Source organism: Perna viridis, chromosome 1 (genome assembly GCF_037379345.1).
Source record: "Perna viridis isolate PV_CMFRI_1.1 ecotype Kerala chromosome 1, ASM3737934v1, whole genome shotgun sequence".
NCBI classification, from domain to species: Eukaryota; Metazoa; Mollusca; class Bivalvia; order Mytilida; family Mytilidae; genus Perna; species Perna viridis.
Genome location: NC_142445.1, coordinates 51,143,766 through 51,160,089, shown reverse-complemented (window position 1 = coordinate 51,160,089; position 16,324 = coordinate 51,143,766). Strand labels below are relative to the sequence as shown.

The 16,324-nt window shown below is 35.8% G+C and overlaps 1 protein-coding gene across 6 annotated transcripts; it reads left to right on the top strand.

Moving 5' to 3' along the window:
• The first annotated feature begins 275 nt into the window (after nt 1-275).
• LOC148629246 (D-amino-acid oxidase-like) lies at nt 276-14,629 on the top strand. 6 transcript variants are annotated; one of them, XM_088547167.1, is made up of 12 exons: nt 331-371; nt 3,017-3,102; nt 10,466-10,671; nt 11,173-11,290; nt 11,595-11,671; nt 11,973-12,038; nt 12,555-12,609; nt 12,849-12,947; nt 13,178-13,254; nt 13,447-13,564; nt 13,979-14,068; nt 14,467-14,629. In XM_088547167.1, exons 3-12 carry the CDS (start codon nt 10,481-10,483, stop codon nt 14,584-14,586), a joined length of 1,011 nt encoding a protein of 336 aa, XP_088403293.1. In that variant the 5' UTR covers nt 331-371; nt 3,017-3,102; nt 10,466-10,480; the 3' UTR covers nt 14,587-14,629. The 6 variants fall into 6 exon arrangements, with proteins under 6 accessions (XP_088403283.1, XP_088403327.1, XP_088403293.1 ...); XM_088547176.1 differs by lacking the exon at nt 331-371 and adding an exon at nt 765-782; XM_088547157.1 differs by lacking the exon at nt 3,017-3,102 and having other exon boundaries at nt 276-371.
• The last annotated feature ends 1,695 nt before the right edge of the window (nt 14,630-16,324 follow it).

The window sequence follows — 16,324 nt, the reverse complement described above, 5'->3', positions numbered from 1 at the left end:
AATGCAGAGGCGATTTCCAGACAAGCTGAAACTTCATATGAAAGCTTCATATGAAGGGGTACTTTTTTATCCCTAAACATCTCGATAATTTAACGCCAAGTGTCGGAAGCATTTTCTGTGGATCTTAATAGCAGTAATGACTTTTCGGTCGAGGTTGAAAGATGGCGATTTAAAGTGGGTGTAAACACAACCTTGAGTGCCCCTAGCCCCCCCCCGCCCCCCCCCCCTGCCGAAGTCTTTCTGCCTCATCATAGTAAAAATTTAGTTACGACCTTGTAGTTACGTGATTACTTTAAAAAATGTTATCTTTAGTAACACAACTGAACCAAGGACAAAGTTATTTCTACCAGGAACAACAATCTAGTAGTACTGTAAGTATTATTTATCGACAGCATTCTTAAAAATATCCGAGACCAACGACTCTATTGAGGTCGTTTTAATTTCTTAAAAATCTTCTCGACGATGATGATTTAAGAAATTTGTTTTACAATAAAAACTAAACGGCTCTCTGTGTAATATTTTATTAAGACATATTACAATTTATGGTTTGCTTCAGTTGTAAAGGTTATGTATACTAATCTAAGAGAAGAAGATATGTCAGAAAATATGCACACTAGTCAACGGCTGTTGCCAATAATATCCTAATCCAGGGCACCACCAAACCTTTATATAGAATTACGTAACGATAGTTATCACAGATGTACCAATAGTTTAATATGAAACATATACGACGTGTCAAGTGGAGGTTTTTGCAATAATAATATAGTTCACTTTATCATACAGTAAGACGCTTCTTATAGCACTATTTATGATCTTAGTATTCTAATAACTGTAGTAAATTGGCTTCAGTTCACTTCTTATACATTACCATCAGCCGTCTTTAAAGACAAGTTAGTGGAAAGTCTTATTAAATTTTGTTTTCATTTTGTTGGCCTATTTATGCAAATGCATACTCCTTTTGTTCAATACACTTAGTATATTTAGTAGTATGAGTAGTATACATGGTGGTTTTAGGTCGCATTTTTCAGGGGGAGCCAGGGGAGCACCCCAATGCGCATGTGCATCACGTCATATCCGGTGACCGTGGACCGGAAGTGACTATTGGGTATGACCGGAAGTGGACCTTGGGTGACCGGAAGTGGACTTAGGTGGGGGATCCATGCCCAATAAGGGGAACAAGGGGTCCGTTTGATCTCTGAAGGGAGAGCCTTAAAGGTTGAGAGGGAGGAAACGACCTCCAAAGGTATCCTCATTAAGTGTCCTTTATTAGTGTATATATAATATGGTGTAAACATAAATAATGTAAAGTTGGGGAGTTTTGGTTTATGTCACGGTGTTAATATGTTAGGGCTATGGTCTTTGTCACTACAGAAAATTTACTTTATACTATAAATGCACTGGTAGCTCCAAGGTAGCTAAACGGTAAGGCACTGATTCCAACCATCATGTTTCGTAAAGAACATTAGCCATTCAAATTAATATACTATTTATTATGCCTATGGACAAACAGCATAAATATAACTAACAATATCAATTATATGTTATAAAAATTCCACCAGAGCGCTAGAGAATAATCAGGGACCCCCCTATTTGGTTTGTTTATAAATAGTGAACATGACTACTATAGCGGAACGGGATGATTATTGTCATGGGAACTGGGTCAGGTCAACAGGTGGTGAACTACGATCGTATACATGTATATATGGGGTACGTACACAGGGAAATAATTCAACCTGGTATCTAGCCCTGGTCACAGTCTCCTAGAAGCAGACGATGTTGTGGATTTTGTATTCCCTTGGGGACCCTTGGAACTATTGATTGGTTGAGTGCCCCCAGTCATGGTAACAGACGCCGCAAAAGCGATAAATAGGGAAAATACCGGAAGAAGATGGTGGCGCCCAATGATTTAACCGGTACATGATACAATAAAAAGGAAACGGGCTGAACGGAACTTATTCTGGGGTAACAATATATCCCTTACACATGAAATGACGAGTGAGAAACAGGGCTAGAATGGGAGGGACAAACTGAACAAACTGAAGAGGGGACCTGACTACGGGTGGGAAACAGTGAGGAGGAACTTGTACACTTACGAACTTTCCCAAAATATATAATAACAAACAATGGCATGCACAAATATACATAATGAGGTAAATGTGAGTGTCTACGGCATTCACATTAATGTTCCACTCAAGCTATGAAGAAAACAAGAAAAGAAAGTGCTAGAGTAGAACCATAGGTTTCCGAACCCTTACATCAAGTCTGAAAGCCTTACCCTTAACATGTTACAGGTATCCTCATTAAGTGTCCTAATTAGTGTCATTATATAATATGGTGTAAACAGGTAAGTATAAAAAAGGGAGGTGTATTATGACAAGAGTTATCTTTTTTTGTTTATATTGCTTTTTTTATTTCTATATTTTCATTAACGTTAATTGCTTTTTAATTGTTTTTGTAAATTAATTGTTTGTAATTTCATTGTCTTTCTGTAATAATGTCAAATTGAATGGACACTTTGAATAAATGCTTCAGCAGATGTCCTATATCTGCTTTTTTAATGTATTGATATAAGAGGCTTTGTATTGTACTTTATGAATACATTTATCATTGTTTTGATTATTTTTGTGCAGTTTAATTATTTTTGTGTAATTTACTTATTTTTTTATGATCTAATTTTCTTTTTGTGATGTTCAATTGATTGTATAGTTCAATTTGAATACTTAGGTAGATGTCACGGTTTAAACAGATGTTGATTTTTGACCGTTTTTATTGTGCTTTATGAAAACATTACAGGTGTAAGGACGTATTTTGCAATGTTCACCTCTCGGACATTAATTTTCATCGTTGTTTTAATTATTTATGTTTAATTATGTTTAATATTTTTTGTATTCAGTTTGAAATTTTGACTAACCACTAATGATTATCCTGACAATTGTAAGGTTTACAATTGATGTTTACATTTGGAACGTTAATAGCTTTTGAATGATGTATTGTCTTTCATTTTTATTATAATTAGATTTTTATAGCCGACCATCGCCATCACCTATTACAGACATACTCAAACTTTTCATCGATTTTATCCGTGTTATGGGGCTCTATCAGGTAAACCGATTACTTTTTTTCAATATATATTTTCAATGTTTACATGTCGCGTGTACTTAATTTGACCCGTTATGGGGTTCTATTGGGTAAACCATTGATTTCTTGATTTTGTTTTACTCTCCATATTTTCATTCGTAGTTTGTTTCCTACGCCCTTTTTTGTTTAAGTTTGAGACTTGTGTGCTCCTTTAATGTTTTTCATTTGTTATTATAAGGAGATTGAACTTTTTACTGCTATAGTATTTTCGATATTTGCATGTCGCGTATACCCAAACTTGCTTTGAACGTAATATGAGGCTCTATCGGGTAAACCGATTTCTTTTTCATACTTTCAATGTTTACATGTCGCGTGTACTAGATTTGAACCGTTATGGGGGTAAACCAATGAACTATGAAATTTTATTTTTCTCTCCATATTTTCATTCGTGGTTTGTTTCCTTCGCCCCCTTTTGTTTGTTTAAGTATTGTATGATGAGGTTTTTTATAAGGAGATTGAACCTTTTTACTGCTATAGTATGTTTTCAAGTTACTTACACTCAAACTTGACCCGTGTTATGAAGCTCTGATAGTAAATATGTTTGTTATGCTGTCGCCAACGCCTTTAATAGGTGTTATCGGTTTTGAGCTACCCTGTTTTGTAAGGAGGTCTTTCTTTAGTGTAATTTAATTACACAACAAGATTTTTTGTCCTTCTATATTTTATTTACAATTCATATTCATTGTTCTAGCCGTCGGAGTGTCGTCTGTTTTTCGAAACCGAGTCCTGCTCAATGATCTGTTCCATAAAGTGTTCTTCCCCTTTAATTAATACTTCACGATCCGATCTTCTTATGATTCTACTTTACTATAAGTAGTCTTGTTGTCCGAGTATCATTGGCGTCAAGGCTGTTTTTTCCACTCTATTTAATCTTCACTTCTTTTTGTTTCTCGGTTTACATGACTTCTGGTCTTTAATCTAGGTTTTCATTGTACATCCCATATAGCTCCTGCTATTTTTGACGAAACATCCTCTTATTAAATAAGGTCCTGGTATCGTAGATCAATATGATTCATCTTTAGTTGAACTTATGTAACTTTCTTGACTTATAAGGTCATCGATTCTTATACAAGGATGCACGATGCTCCGCTCTGGTGTCCACTTGTATTTGATATTCTGACGTTGTATGTTTTACGTAAATACATCCGCACGATCTTTGTTCCGAAATCTCCTCTATACAGTTCCATTTATAGTCGTCACATTTTTTGGTCGACTTTTTCTTCCCTCCAGCTGGTCTACCACGAGGTCTTTTTGGGGCCTCACTTTCTTTTGTAAGTTCATATCTTGGTTTGCATTGTGCCCTTTCGTCCATTGCACGTGTATGGCATCACGACCGGTGACCTCAATGAATCCCTTGACAGGGAACTACCTTGTAAATCTTTATTGCTCCAGGTGCATCCATCTCCTTTGCGAGTCGGTCAAGAAGTGACCACATATCCTTTTTCATCTCTATTTATTCTTTTCCTCATCAAAGAACACATCATGAATTTTCCATGGGAAAATGTTGCTTCTCAATCTTAAGTTGTCTGGAGTCCCCTGTTTCATGTCGATAAATAAATATCCGTGGGGTTTGGCGGTGGCATACTCGTACGATTTCATAAAGTAGTTTGTCTTTTTGGGAAACATTTGTTGGGCCATGGTCATGGCCTGTGGTACGTCTCTTGCATTTTAAACAGAACCAGGTTATGGGCATTCAGACTACTGATGGTTCTGTGATACTTTTTTTTTGTTGAACAGATTCTGAACCAGCAACATGACACTTATATTTTTATGATGAGAATATTTGTGAAGAGATGCGAGATAGATTCAGTGACCGAATTCATTATATCATCTAAAACAAGCAAGTGTCTCTCTCTGGAATCCAATGTGTAAAGGTCAGGGAGTCTCTATACAAAGTCGACATCCTCCATGGTTCCATAAATGGTCTGGTACACATCGTAGCATCACGTTATTCGATCCGGTCTAGCCAACATTATGTGTTTCATGTTCCATTTCCGGTGGGCCATGCTATGACCCTGGTAAAGGGATGGGCCCACGGCAATGAAATGGTCGTCCAAGTATGCCTTGGAAAGCAAGGGGACCATCTGTCGGGTGTATGAAAAAGTTTTCATCAGATGGGTCCCTGGGTGAGTTTTCTTGAGTTTCATCCTGGATCGATTGGGGTAGCCCCCTTTCATCGAAGTATGAGGGTCTTGGCGTAGTCCATTCATCAAATTATCTTGTTTTTTTTTTCTTTTCTCAAAGCATATTGGTGATTTCTGTCATCAAGGTATCGTAGTCCGATAAACCAGTTTGCATCGATTCTGTCTTTCTAAGGTTGTCTTTTGCTGGATGCGTATGTGGACTGTATTGGCCTGTTTGTATGGTTCTCACATCGCGATAGACGCAGTAATCCTTGCGATGGTCTAGAATAAGGAGAACTTTTCACTCCGATGGGGTAGATCAATTGAAGCTTGGTATCCATTTGTTTTCCTAAAATGACGTTTCATATTATACCTTCTTGTAAAGATCATCTTGCATTCTGGACAGGTCGTGGACATCTTGTAAACGACGACCTTCTTCTCCGACAACTGAGAAGAACATGATAACAATTCTTTTTTTTTACTTTTTACTTTTAAGACCATTTTTGCAAGTCTACTCGCTGATATTCCTTCCATATTCTACCCCCTCTTAAGGCTATGTTTGGCTTTTTACGCTTCCCATTCTTTGTTTTAACCTTTAATATTGACTCTTGACTCCGACTTGACTCCGACTCTTGTCTCTTACGACTGTTGACTCCGACTTGACTCCGGCGTTTGACTCGTACCCCCGACTCTAACGACTCTTGACTCTTACTCCCGACTCTAACAATTCTTGACTCTTACCCCCGACTCGAACGACACCAGACTCTAACGACTCGTCTCTACTGATTCTAATCACCTACAAGTTTCCCTTCACTCCTCCTAACCTGAACTATTTCTATCTTTAACTCTAAACTTTTAAACTGACATGAGGTTTAACACTAGATGGTTATTGCTTTAACAATAACATTCATAACATTAAGGTCTAATACCAAGCCTTAACCAATACAAAACCTGCGATAGACACAAGTAACCGTGCGCAATTCTGAAGATTCAACCCTAACTCTATCCGTAACCATTTTCTTTCAACTAAATTTATTCGACTTCAAAATGTATCTCCATCTCAATCCGTAACTTAATCGATAAACTATTTCTCACATTATTGGCCATAGCCCTAAACCTAACCCTAGACAAATAACATGGCGTGACCCCAAACCTAAACATAAACCTAAACCTAACCATTTACTTAACCATACCGCTAATCCTAACCCGAACCTAGATCTAACGTTTACCTCTAACAAATTTCTTGACACTGGACCTTATCAGAACCTCTAACCCTAGTTCTTTGACCCGCACGCTAACTATCTAAATCTAACACTGACCCAAGTCATAACCCCGAACCCGAACAAGTAACGATTGAGACCTGACTCCAATCCCCACAACAAACTCTATGTGTGATTTTCATAAAGTCTAAGACCTGACGTAGACCTAACTCTAGACGTAACCATAACCCTAGACAAACAGCAACATCTTACCCCAACCATAAATATAACCCTAGGCCTAAATCATAACCATAAACTTAGCCATTACCATAGACCTGATCCTTGATCTAACGGTTGACTCTAGCAACTTTCTTGATACTAGCCCTTATCTGAAATTCAGACCCTAACCCTAGCTTTAACTTTAACCGAAACCTAACCTAGACATATTTCTAGACATAATCCTAACCCTAACCGTAATTTAACCATGACCATAGACAAACATCAACATCTGACCCCAACCTAAGACCTGCTCCTAACCCTACACTTAAACATAAGCGTAGACATAACCCTATTCCGAACTATAGATTTAAACGTAATCAAGTGAAGACCTAGCCCTAGATCTAACCGTATCCAAGACGAAGAACTTACCCGAGATCTAACAATAAATCTTACCCTAACCTGTAACTTATAGTGCTCTGTTAGTCGTTTCCATATTGTTTTATTTCATTTTCTATTATTCTCACCTTGCCCTAACCATGTCTCTTACCCTAACTCCAACCCTTACTCTAACGCCGACTCTAACCCTAACTCTAACCCTAGCCCTAACCCTAATCTTTGTCCACAGTCTCTAGTGTTCTGTAAGTCTGATCCGTATTGATCTGATTCTTTTTCCATTTTTCTCACTCTAACCCTAACCCTCACGCTAACCCTAACCCTCACGCTAACTCTAACCCTAACCCTAACTCTACCCTTAACCATACCAACTCTATCCCTAGCCCTAACCCTAACCCTAACCCTAACTCTTTCTTGTCTGACTTTATTTCTTCGATATTTTATCGATGCGTAATAAATCCCTTTTTTCAAATTTTTACGAGAAGTAAGAAAAATAACGCAATGTACTAGATGTAACAAAAAAAAACAATAAAGAGTAAAAAGAAATAAAGTCACACAAGAAAGCGTTAGGGTTAGGGTTGCTGTCTGTCTAAGGTTATGGTTACGTCTAGAGTTAGGTCTATGTCAGGTCTTAGACTTTATGAAAGTCACACATACAGTTTGTTGTGGGGATTGGAGTCAGGTCTCAATCGTTACTTGTTCGGGTTCGGGGTTATGACTTGGATCAGTGTTAGATTAAGATAGTTAGCGTGCGGGTCAAAGAACTAGGGTTGGAGTTAAATTTAGTTGAGAGAAAATGGTTAAGGATAGAGTTAGGGTTGAATCTTCAGAATTGCGCACGCTTACTTGTGTCTATCGCAGGTTTTTGTATTGGTTTAGGCTTGGTGTTAGACCTTAATATCATGAATGTTATTGTTAAAGCAATAACCAGCAAAAGACAACCTTAGAAAGACAGAATCGATGCAAACTGGTTAATCGGACTACGATACCTTGATGACAGAACTACACCAATATGCTTTGAGAAAAGAAAAAAACAAGATACTTTGATGAATGGACTACGCCAAGACCTGCATACTTCGACGAAAGGGCTACCCCAATCGATCCAGGATGAAACTCAAGAAAACTCACCCAGGGACCCAACTGATGAAAACTTTTTCATACACCCGACAGATGATCCCCTTGCTTTCGACCTACATAAGGAATACTTGACCCATCACTTTACCAGCGTCATAGCAGGACCCACCGGAAGTGGAAAAACGATGTTTGTACGTCGATTTGTACAAAACGTGAAACACATAATGTTGGCAAGACCGGATCGAATAACGTGATGCTACGATGTGTACCAGACCATTTATGGAACCATGAAGGATGTCGACTTTGTATAGAGACTCCCTCACCTTGACACATTGGATCCCAGAGAGAGACATTTGCTTGTTCTAGACAATATGATGAATTCGGTCACTGAATCTATCTCGCATCTCTTCACAAAATATTCTCACCATAAAAAATTAAGTATCACGTTGCTGGTTCAGAATCTGTTCAACAAAAACAATTATCACAGAACCATCAGTATTCTGAATGCCCATAACCTGGTTGTGTTTAAAATCCAAGAGACGAATCACAGGCCATGACCATGACCCAACAAATGTTTCCCCAAAAGGCAAACTACTTTATGAAATCGTACGAGTATGCCACCGCCAAACCCCACGGATATTTATTTATCGACATGAAACAGGGGACTCCAGACAACTTGAGATTGAGAGGGGAAATTCAGGATGTGTTCTTTGATGAGGAAAAGTATAAATAGAGATGAAAAAGGATATGTGGTCACTTCTTGGCCGACTCGCAAAGGAGATGGACGCACCCGGAGCAATAAAGATTTACAAGATAGTTCCCTGTCGAGGGATTCATTAAGAAGAGGTCACCAGTCGTGATGCCATACACGTGCAATGGACGACAGAAAGGGCACAATGCAAACCAAGGAATGAACCGACAAAAAAAAGTAAGGCACTAAAAGACCTCGTGGTAGACCAGCTGGAGGAAAGATAAAAATTGTCGACCAGAAAACAGATATGACGTCTAAAAATGGAACTGTATAGAGGAGATTTCGGAACAAAGATCGTGCGGATGTATTAATGTAAAACGTACAACGTCAGAATATAAAATACAAGTGGAAACCAGAGTGGAGTATCGTGCATCCTTGTATAAGAATCGATGACCTTAATAAATCAAGAAAGTTACAAAAGTTCAACTATAAACGAATCATATTGATCTACGATACTAGGATCTTATACAATGAGAGGATGTTTCATCAAAAATAGCAGGAGCTATATGGGATGTACAATGAAAACCTAGTTCAAAGACCAGAAGTCATGTAAACCGAGAAACAAAAGGAAGTGAAGATTAAATAGAGTGGAAAAACAGCCTTGACGCCAATGATACTCGGACAACAAGACTACTTATAGTAAAGCAGAATCATAAGAAGATCGGATCGTGAAGTATTAATTAAAGGGGAAGAACACTTTATGGAACAGATCATTGAGCAGGACTCGGTTTCGAAAAACAGACGACACTCCGACGAATAGAACAACGAATATGAATTGTGAATAAAATATAAAAGAACAAAAGATCTTGTTGTGTAATAAAACTATACTAAAGAAAGACCTCCTTACAAAGCAGGGTAACTCAAAACCGATAACACTATTAAAAGCGTTGGCGACAGCATAACAAACATATTTACTATCAGAGCCTCATAACACGGGTCAAAGTTTGAGTGTAAGTAGGTTGAAAACATACTATAACAGTAAAAAGTTCAATCTCCTTATAAAAAACCCATCATACAATACTTAAACAAAAAATTTGGGCGAAGGAAACAAACAAACCACGAATGAAAATATGGAGAGAAAAATAAAATTTCGTAGTTCATTGGTTTACCCCCATAACGGTTCAAATCTAGTACACGCGACATGTAAACATTGAAAGTATGAAAAAGAAATCGGTTTACCCGGTACCCATAACACGGATAAAATCGATAGAAGGTTGAGTGTGTCTGTAATAGGTGATGCATTGGTCGGCTATAAAAATCTAATTATAATAAAAATAAAAGGCAATACACCATTAAAAAGCTATTAACGTTCCAAATGTAAGCATCAAATGTAAACCTTACAATTGTCAGGATAATCATTAGTGGTTAGTCAAAATTTTTGTCAATAATTTTGTTTTTGTTGTTCGATTAATTTTTAGTGTATAATAATATTGCTTTGATCTGTTAGTTTAACAGCTCAGTTCATATTTGGTTACATAACGAATATATAGTTGATATTTCAATTGCGTCGTATGAAAAATATGTCTTCAGATACATTTGTCTATTTCTTTAACTTATTACAATTGTAGTAAACAAATTCAGCAATGACGCAGAAGATATGTGTCATTGGCGCTGGTGTGATGGGACTGTCGTCTGCAGTAAGAATACAAGATACAATTCCTGGGACTGACATCACGATCATAGCTGATGCATTTTCACCGTACACAACGTCAGATGGATCTGCTGGCTTTTGGAACATGTTTCTTGTGAGTGAAGACCAAGAAGAAGACACAAGGTAATGTATGATGTAAAAATGAACAAATGCTAATGTTTACTTTCTCTCATATATGGTTTTAACATGGGAAATTTTTTTTGACAAATACTAGGGCGTGTTCCTAAAACATAGGTTAATATGTTTAATGAACGAAATATTACTAAAGCTAATTACGAAGGTGAGTCGGCTCCGTCATTTGTTTTTATATAGTTTTATATAGTTAGTCTATTCCACATTATCAGAATAGGAAGATGGAAATATTTTATATACCAAATTTACTATAAAGCAAGATGAGGAACAAGCCAATAACACAATTCTGTAAACGATGTATCCCTTGTAACACATATTTACAAGAGGGGGAATCGATAAAATGCGGAATTTTGAATTAAGGTTATTAAAATACGCTGACAAATATATCATCGTCAGTTCTGTGTAATAAAATGTCCAACGAGTCGTAGTTATGTAAATATTTTAGATTTTAAATAATTTTGATTATTATTTTTTTTAACATTTTAAAAATAGGAGGTGGGGACAGGAAACATTTAATCATATTTTACAACTCTACAACTCTAAGTTTGGTGGCAAATTAGGAGCTCAGCTATTATCAGGATACAGATTCACACCAGATGTATTGAATGGAGTAAGTAGATGAGATAGTTTGTATATTTATTGTTGTTGTGTTTATTCGTGTTTTCTTTTTGTTTATTTCTGTTTCCCTAATACTTTCGATTACATTTGATAGTAAATGTTGCTCTTGGATTAAAAAAAAACTTTTGATCGGTATAAACCTTGGATATAATTTTCTGCTCAATTTAAATAATTACAAAGGATTGCTTTGGTTTTATGGTTCACATTCTTTCACTGATTTGTTATTCAGTATAGCCTGGTTTGCTGTAAGGACCGATAATTGTTTTCTCAATGTTTTTAATTGTTTTGTATTATAGGGCCTCAAATGGAAAGATTTATTGCTATCGTATAGATATTTAAACATGAGGGAAAGAGAAATTCATCCAGAAAATAAGTAATTTTATAAATAGATATTGATATAAGTTTGAGTTTGAATATATAAACGGTATGATAAGAAAAATATGTTATTATGAATGATTGAAGGTAATACTAACGGTATTTCCATTTTCTAATTTCAATAGATTAAATATTAGACAATGTCTCAATATGTATACCATTGCAGCCACAAACTGTATGATACAGCCGCAGAACTTTACATTCGAACGGAATAATGATTTTGCTGCAACATATATTGTTATTATACGGTTTATTTATATGTTTTTTTTTCTTTTGCTCCTTTCTTGTATTTCTCTCAGAGCAGGAGTATTTTACACCACCTTACTTCTAGATGTGAAGTCTTATCTTCCCTGGTTGATGGAAAAGTAAGTACTCCTCCTACATCAATATGTTAATCCCTGGTTAATGGAAAAGGAAGTACTCCTCCTACATCAATATGTTAATCCCTGGTTAATGGAAAAGGATGTACTCCTCCTACATCAATATGTTAATCCCTGGTTAATGGAAAAGTAAATACTCGTCCTCCTTCATCAATGTGCTAATACCCTTGTTAATTAAAAAGGAAGTACTCCTCCTACATCAGTTTGAGAAATAAGGTAAAGTTTGTGGTACGGTACATTTGCTTATGTAAAAATAATAGTAAATCGTTCGTGTGTCGAGTTGAAGCCGAAGCTATCACACGAAAGATTTTAAAAAAGTTTAGAAATTAAATCACACGCCAATGACACAATATCTTAGCCGAATAGCTCGCAAAAGCATAAACAATAAAATACAATATAATACCTCTTTTAACTTCCGACTTATAGATAAAATACAGTATTTTTACATACGTAAATGTGACTTGAATCGTGGTTGCAATTTTTCAAACTTACGATTTACAGGTTTCGTTCACGAGGAGGAAAGGTCGAATATAGGAAGATAAAAACACTAGAAGAGGTGCGTTGATAAGTCCTCCTTTTCCAGTATTTTTTTTCTAATATGAAAAAAAAAATGATGAAGACATAGAAAGAAGAAAAAAATATTTAGGACTTTAAATAATACAGCAGCAAAAAGCCTGATCAATGTATTTGACTCAATATTGCTATGTAATTAGAAACTTTTCCATGAAAAATTTGAACGAACATTACGTACAATTTGGGACATTTCATAATGTAAATTTAATCACATTGCTTTAGATTTCAGATTTTGGAATTATCATTAATTGTGCAGGATTGGGAGCGAATTTGTTGTTTAAAGATGGAGACCTTCAACCAATTAAAGGTCAAATCAGGAGGGTTCGTAAAGCTTTAAAAAGAAACGCTTTTCATTGGCTGGACAAAAAAATATATTTCTTATAAATTTCACCACTCGAAACTAATATTTTTACCACGAAATCTCTTAAAAATATGACTTGAATGTTCACATACAAATTCGATGTTAAGTATAGCAATGAATTTTGTCTTTTGCATTGAGTTTCACCGATTAGGTAGAGTGTAATGCATACAATGTGTATTTTATTTTATAGATACATGCACCATGGATAAAACATTTCATATATGATTATAACATACACGATGGAACTGAAACTCACATTTTACCTGGGTAAGGTTTCTTAATCTTTATTTCTCAATCTTTACTTTTTTATTTGTTAAAGAATAATTTAAAGGCTTATATTGTTTAAAATCATTCACCTGATGTCTCTTCAAATAAATATCTAGAACATTTTGAAAGCATGAAACTTAACAAACTTTTAATTACGCGACCAAACCCTATTGTATTTGATATTTTCTATAGGCGTGATTATGTCACAGTAGGTGGTACAGCCAGCAGGGGCATTTGGAGCACAGATATTAGTTCTATAGACCAAGATAGGTTGTGGAAAAATGCAGTTAGGCTGTGCCCAAGTCTGGAGGTATTGAATTTTCGAAGTTATCTTTAAAAATGCAATAAATTTCTTGCCAGTTTCAATGAAACAAAAAATAAATAGTTAATACGACAGAAACCAAAAGAATGTTCTTTTAATAATATTGTTTTAAGGGTTGAGTTGGAAAGTGTTTTCATTGCTTAAAATTTTGAAAACCTAACTACATGTATTAGTTTTATAAGACTTTTTTTGGTATAGAATATCCGTCCGTGTGTCAATCCGTGTGTGCTAAACATGCCCCAATCATAACTTAAGAGCCTGTTACCGGTTTTCTTACACCTTTAAATTTTTGTTCTATTGTATATAGATCTCTATTTCTTCGGTAAAAAATATTCTTCGCTCCTGGTTTGTACTGGATTAGACGGTGTTTCATACATTCGTAGCGCATGTGTTTATTTATAGAATGCACGCATAATAGCTGATTGGACAGGTTTAAGACCAGGCAGGACAAACATACGCCTTGAGATGGAGGACAAACCTTCAGGATCAACAGTAAGACTAGGCAACATGAAAGTGTCTTTAAAGTTTTTCAGTCGGTTTGTAGCATACATCACATAAAAAATCAGGTCAAATTTTATAAATGTTTCTTCCAAAGGCAAATCCGTAATCACGTATGATATATGTAATTGTTTATATAATTTCATCATTAGGAACATGCTTGTTGCATTGTGTCATGATCGTATCACATTATCATTGTTTCCTCTGTTTTTCTTTGCTCTTTCTATGTATTTTTGTATAAAAAATAATATGATATTGCAAAAAAAAATAGGCTGCTACAAATGCATAGTATTGCAAGTCTTGTGTATGATTCAATTGTCGAGGTATACATCTTACTTAAGAACGATGGACACTTGCTTTAGCACAGAAACTAAATATATATATTGTTGTAGGTAATACACAATTATGGACATGGTGGATCAGGTATAACTCTTCATTGGGGATGTGCTGGAGACGTTGTCAAGCTTGTACAGACAGCTTTGCGCAAACAGATAATTACTTCGAAACTTTGAAAGAACTTTTTGTCTATTGTTATATAAAATCAAACTCTTTAAAGTTGATTGCGTTATTAAAAAACTAATACTTTTAAGTAAATCACTTCATGTCAGTCAAATACATTTATAATGATATTGAAAAAAGTCCATGTAACTCTCTAACGGAGACAGCTAAAATATTTTGATAGAGAACTATCTAGCCTATAATAGACCAATGACGGAACGGGTAGCATATTGACGAATAGGACCTACAAGAAAATGCATTATTTGCACTGTTCGAGGCATCTACATGAACTTTTGTGTATATATATTTGATTCATGATAACTAAGGAAGGATTTGAAGTGTTCTTTGATGGGTAAAAAGCGACAAAAAAGTGACAATTCGAAAACAGGGTACACCCCACCCGAGAAAACCAGTACCAAAATGGCGACCACTAATCAAAACACCTCTCATGTACTTTTGCAAGCTAATGCAACATTACATGGACAATACTTAGATGCCTGCAGGAGTCCTATACACACTAACTATATAAATAGTCCAAATCAACTCCAGAGCTTTCAAATTATGCCTCCACCATCTCTACAGAGTACCCCACTTCAACAAGTCCAAACCCAAGGCCAAGGGGTGGTAAACCAAAGTACTCAAATGATACCTACGTCAGTACCTTTCTTGCCCGTTCCCACGCAATATAATGAACTACAATCACAATCTAGTAGCACTGCAGCACCGCAAATGATGAACGATATGAGTGAGAGGCTGAGAAGGCTAGAAAAAATACTGACCGAAAAGTTATCAAAACTAGATTTGTTAGACTCTATGGCCCGAAAACTAGATAGTTTTGAAACTAATATTTATCAGATGAGACTTGAAATAGACGAAATAAAAGAAACCCAAGTAAAAAACTCATCTATTATTGAGAAACAAGAGAATCATCATAATATAGTCGAGGATCGTCTCGTATATCTTGAAAACTCCAATAGACAATTACAACAACAAAACGTAGAGCTTAAAGAAAAATTTTTATCACTCCAAACACACTCTATGAAATACAATCTGATCTTTGACGGTATCAGAAATACTACGGGCTTTGAAGAAAATACAGAGGCTGTACTTCGAGAATTTCTTACAAACGAACTTGAGGTACCAGATGTCGAAAATATAAGGTTCCAAAACGTACATAGGCTTGGTGAACGTCGAGACAGAAGAGAACGAGGCATTATTGCCCGATTCGTTAAATTTAGCGAACATGAAACTGTCAGAAAATATGCAGCTAATATAAACCTTAATTTTCCGTCTACCAACAATACCCAAAAGAGATCAACGACAGACGCAAAACATTAATTCCAAAATTTAAAGAATTCCGGAGACAGAAGAAAAACGCCAAAATTGTGTACGATAAACTTATTGTTGACGGTCAAGTTTACGATCCTACTACCCACCGAGAACCTCCTCGCTATATACCTGGTTTACCGATAGATCAAGGACACTCATAGGACAACACACTGGACACTGAATTTGGTCAACAATCGAACAGTGTAAACAAAATCAACATATCGTACCTGAATGTATGTGGTCTGAAATCAAAACTTTTGAACCCAGATTTTGAAAACTTGATTAAATCTTACGACTTACTAGTTTTTGTAGAATCGAAACTTAATAAACTAGATGACTTGAATTTACCTGATGAATATAGTTTTTACTCAAAATGTAGAAAAAAATATAAACGAAAATCAGGTGGTATTACAATAATTTATA